The sequence below is a fragment of the Atta cephalotes genome (genome assembly GCF_000143395.1).
Source record: "Atta cephalotes unplaced genomic scaffold scaffold00023, whole genome shotgun sequence".
Classification (NCBI taxonomy): domain Eukaryota; kingdom Metazoa; phylum Arthropoda; class Insecta; order Hymenoptera; family Formicidae; genus Atta; species Atta cephalotes.
The window spans coordinates 2,666,995-2,672,342 of record NW_012130087.1 but is presented as its reverse complement, the minus strand read 5'-3'; the positions used below and the strand labels follow the sequence as shown (position 1 = coordinate 2,672,342).

Sequence of the window (5,348 nt, the reverse complement as noted above, 5' to 3'; positions counted from 1 at the left end):
AGTAAGTAAGTAAGTAAGTAAGTTAAGTAAGTAAGTAAGTAGTAAGTAAGTAGTAGTAGTAGTAGTAGTAGTAGTAGTAGTAGTAGAGAGAGTAGAGAGAGAGAGAGAGAGAGAGAGAGAGAGAGAGAGAGAGAGAGAGAGAGAGAGAGAGAGAAAGAGAGAGACTAAGAAAAAGATTTATTGATGCAGATATTGATCCACCTTACATCACATTTTCCTTCAATTTCTTTCTTCTGCTATGTCTTTGTCAACCATCGATCCTTATTCGTTATCGTTATTCGGCCTTTAATTAATTTCCTAGAAAAAAGTTTTCTCAAATGTATTTGCTGTTCGGAGCACTTTGTCGTTTCGGCGTACTACTGTAATTTCTCCACACATTTACGAGCTTTTGTGAGCATGAAAACTTCGCGATACTTACTCTCGATGATCTCCTCGCAAAGAATACATCGACGATCTTGTTTGAGACTTTGAAGGCCCCAGCACTTCACGTTTTGGAGAACGCTTTATGTCCGTTAACACCACGACTGCGAAAAATGTTGTGTATCGCGAATTGTGACCGATTTGCTCTATTCGCTGAACAATTTTTGCAACTGAGAATTTCTGAACGAGCCATAGCAGCAGTGAAACACAAAAAACGCGATGAATGTTAAGGTTTTCTTTTTCTTCCAGCACAACACATACGGAATCTTTGTGTATATCGAAAGATGTAATTACAAATTGATTTTTTTTGCAAACAAATATTATTTTAGACAAAGAGTTCCCAGTACATTTTGTGCTTTCCGTAACCATAACTGTACTAATGCCATTATTATATTATTACATGTTTTATCTTAATCCATTATAATGTCATCGTATATCTTCTTCCTCCAAATGCGTTCTACTGCAAAATGGTTCTCCGTGTGGAAAGGTTCCGAACATTGTGATTAATATTGGAAGATAATCGGATCCCGATTATACACGGGAGTGCTGTTTCGATATCGCCGGTATTTCATGCTCGATTTGTCCCGCTATATAATCGGATATAAAACCAATAATTAATTCGCCAAAAGTCACAAAGAACAAATTTCGAGAACGAGTCAGTGACACGCTCGTTCTTTTTTGATACAGTAATAATAAAACGTTTCAGCGTTAACAAAATAAAAAGTTCGACAATTAAAATTAATTAGAGTATCGTAGCGCAATTAACTGGTTAAATTCTTCCTGTCATTCACGTGTCACATTTTGCTTTTTGCTGAGTGTTACTTTTATTAGGGAAAATTGGATACAAATTTAAGTCGAGAGAAAAAAGAGCACAATCGAGATAATTTCAATTATCACTATTGCACTATTGTTTTCACTATTGCAAATTGCTCTTAAGAATAAAATTATTTTTCAAAAAAAAAATTTTTAATCTCGAGATTTAATCCTCGAAAATTAAATTCGTAATTCGAAATGTTTTAATGATATGATAAAGCAGTTTCAACATCTATTTAAATATCTATTTAAGCTTTATTTTTAAACAATATTTTAGTTTTTAGACTTTATTTTTAGTTTTAAACTTTTATATTTAAATAATATTTAAGTTTTAAACATGTATATATAACATTAATGTCTAAAATATAAATTCTATAGCGCGTACATACATTTATTACCGCATATACATATATTCAATTTGCGTGAATATACATCAACTTTGTAAAAATATTTAATTACCTAACAGCTAATAACATTCCTCGACTGGTTATTTACTAGTGCTCTTACAAAGTAATTTAAATTACCAAGTTAATTAACACATTTAATGCTACACCGGATTTCGATTAACTTTGAAAAAAATCGAATTAAGGACTAATATTTCATTATGAGAAAACGTACGTGTACAATATTAACCGAGTACCAGTTAACAGCTAAATGTGCAGAATAAAATTTCATTCTAATGTAAAAAAAAGCAATGTCATTCAATCAAGAGCACACTTTGAATAACAAATCCGTCTCCTCCGGGCTATATCGAATAAATGGATACTGGTAATCTTTAAGTCGTTATTCGCTTGATGTCCGCACCATCGATAAACAATTTCCTAGGTTCGCTCGATAAAGGGCGCGTGCTCGGAATAATGCAGGAATGATTACTTTTCGCCGGCCATGTTGACGCAATGAAATATCAGCGGACCATCAAACATTAGACGACGGAGGTCGGGCAGACGTGACGAAAAAATTCACGTGAGATGCATCATAGGCGAAACTGGACCGGCAAAAATTCGTCAGTAAATCATAATAATCCTTTGTGCAGGTTTAGCGACTTATGTGCCTGGCGCCAAAACATCTGAGAGAAAGCCAGTCAAGGTAACGTTCGGCCAATAAGCCGCTTTTGTCGGATCTTCCGGTCGGGCGGGCGAACAGGCGAGCCGCCGCCGGTCTTCCGGTCGGCCGAGCGCGGAAAATATGGAATACTCAATCCACTGCACTTTGATAGAAGGCACACCTCCTTTACTCTCGCATGATGTTCTCGTCGCGTGCGACGGCGAGAAAACCAGCTGCTACTAGCTCGGTTTGTCATTCGTCGCACGCACGAATTTCTCATGTATCTGTACATCTGATGCAACTGTACATCTTCCTCCATTTCTATCTCCTCGAGAGAAGATATGATTAAAATGATCGAGATGGGAACGCTGTTATCATGTCATGTGAGCGCTTGATATTTATGTAAAATGTAAATAACATATTGTAACATAGAAATGATGCAAATGAGCTAATAATATGAAAATAATGTCTGGTATATAAACGACACAATAAATCCTTCGCAACAAGTATAATAAAGTAGTGCAGTAAAAAATTGTTGAAAGAACTTCATTAAAATTGACTTTGACTTTTGAACTCTTTACGGTCAATTGCAACTCATAATTTGCCTCGGTGGTGCTAAGTTTCTTTGAATGTCTATTGCAGAAAAATATCTATTATAAAATTTGAAAATGTTGAATCGTTTTTGAAAAATCTTGTAGACAAATAAATAAGTGGATAAATAGACAGAACGGACGAATGGGCCAACATTGAAATTATAAAACGGTTAAAGTTGTTATGTTAGCCATTACTTGGCTACGGTCCACTTGATGCTACATATACTTTGAAGCGTTCTTTAACTGATCAATTTATAAAATTCTATTTTCTGATTGGTTAATTAAATTGAAAGCATTTATAGTGGATCATCCCTTTAATAATATCTTTAATAATATCTTTAACAGTATTTTTAATAATATCTTTAATAATATTAATAACGATATTAACGAAAAAACTTTGAAATATTTTAACTCCTGATAAAACTGCAATGACGAGTAAATTTATATAACTTGTTTATTTGTGAAACAAAATTAAACGTGCTGCATTTTGTGCTGAATTTTGACTGCGCCAATAGATGTCTTTGTTACATCATTGTCACGTCGCACTGTGTACATGATGAGACACCTTTCTCGGTTGAACCAAGCTTTATCGAGTGATTGCAGTTTCGAGTTGTCTGTAACAACTTACACGACAGATCAATTTCGGCAACTCTTCTGTATGAAATCGTCATGACAACGATTTATAGACATCAAAGAATGTCAATCACAATGTTGTACGTGATAACGTCAAATATATTGAAAATTTGATTAAATCGCTGTCAATGAATTGAACAGTCGTTTAATTAAAAAAGCTAAAAATACGATTGTTTTTTGGAGGTGATTTGAATAATTCGATTTTGTAAGCCGTTTTCATTAATCTAACGATTTCTCGATTGTACGTTTAACAGGATAGCGCGCCAGTTTTAATATTAACGCTTGGAAAGCTAACTCGAAACGGTTAGCTGTTAATATCACTATGTTTACCCATTAATATTATACATAATTAAAGAAGATTGTGTTGGTAGTAGACAAAAATCAATAATGGACAATGTAATATTGATCATCATTAGTTGATATAAAGCATATTTAGAGCATACATGTATTTGAAACTACATTATTATTAATGTTTTAACATTAATCTCCATAGGCTGAATTGTTTCCTCTCTTCGCAATATTGCATATTCAGTGAAACTATAGTTTCGTTAAATTAAATACATCAATTTAACAATTCTCCTAAAAATGTATTATATGTATTGAAAATGTATTATCTATATTAAAAATATATTATACTTATTGATTTTTCAATCACAAAATTCATCGATATTTAATGTTGTTATCTTTGGTAATAACAGCATTTTCGGTAATAATCTAAAGCGAGTAATAAAATTTAACGATCCCATCAAATATTAACGTCGCTATCCGTAGTTATGGAACGATTTCGTAGGAGACGTAATATCCTCGCTACAAAGCAATAGATTGATATGTCAGAGTATAATGCTAAAAGTACTTGGTATTCTATTAATCCAAAAGTAATATACAAGGATAGACCTATATCATCATATCTCTAAACAAATCAGTATTTAGAAAAATCTCTTTGTTAGAAATATTGGACTCGTTATAGACATAGAATATTCCCCATTAAGACACTGTTATAGTGTATATTAACTCTTCTGTCAATGCGTCATTTCTTTTCACTATCGTGTTTCACCAGATTCTCGATAAAAATGTAAAAGTATGAAAATGAGTAAAGTTATGCAAAACTTTTTTATTATTTAAAGGCTAAGAGCTTTTTGAGATGTCATAACGAAATTTACATAAAAACATAAAAATTTCTACTATATTTAAAATTCGATATGAATATCCATAACGAGAGATAAATTGCTGAGGGCATTGCGGTGTACAAATTTGGAATACTGGGTATTATTTAAGAGAATTGTGTATTATAATAAGCGGAGGTTATGCATTACTAGGGCATTAATGGGCATTATTAAGGCAAAAAATTGGCATAAAAGTTGTTAGTAGGCATAAAAATTGGGCATTACTTGAGCATTACTGGACATTAGTAGACATTGGTATACACAATTTTGGTCAGTGATTTATCCCTCGTCCATTTATTATCGAAGAATCAAATATTTTTAATTAGATGATATAATAAAAATTATATGAAATCTGTTAAATATTTTTTTTTCAAATTACTGTGAAACAACTGAAAAAATCTATGGTACTTTAGTATTTTATTCGCTTTTCTCAATTTCGCTATTGTCTTGACAGTGGAAATCATTTCTCTCGCGACGCGGCCGCTAAGCTGAATAAGCGGGATACCGTGGGACGAGTATTTGCGATCGAGCACTGCATTATTATTCCATGAATTTCAATGCAAAAACGCGGACAGCTTTAACGCGGAAAAGATGCTGGGTGACGCAACGCGACACGATCCACGGAAAGTCGGCATAATCCGCAATTTCGCCCGGTTCGCCGCACTAAGATTTTCTCTTTTGG

The 5,348-nt window shown here is 33.3% G+C and overlaps 1 protein-coding gene across 1 annotated transcript in view; it reads left to right on the top strand.

The window, feature by feature from the left end:
• Positions 1-2,337, top strand: part of LOC105620008 (probable serine/threonine-protein kinase samkC) — a 106,366-nt gene extending 104,029 nt beyond the window's left edge. Inside the window, exon 3 of the mRNA XM_012201518.1 lies at positions 2,267-2,337. Within this exon, the coding sequence (XP_012056908.1) occupies positions 2,267-2,337 (71 nt within the window). The remainder of the gene's footprint in view (positions 1-2,266) is intronic.
• The last annotated feature ends 3,011 nt before the right edge of the window (positions 2,338-5,348 follow it).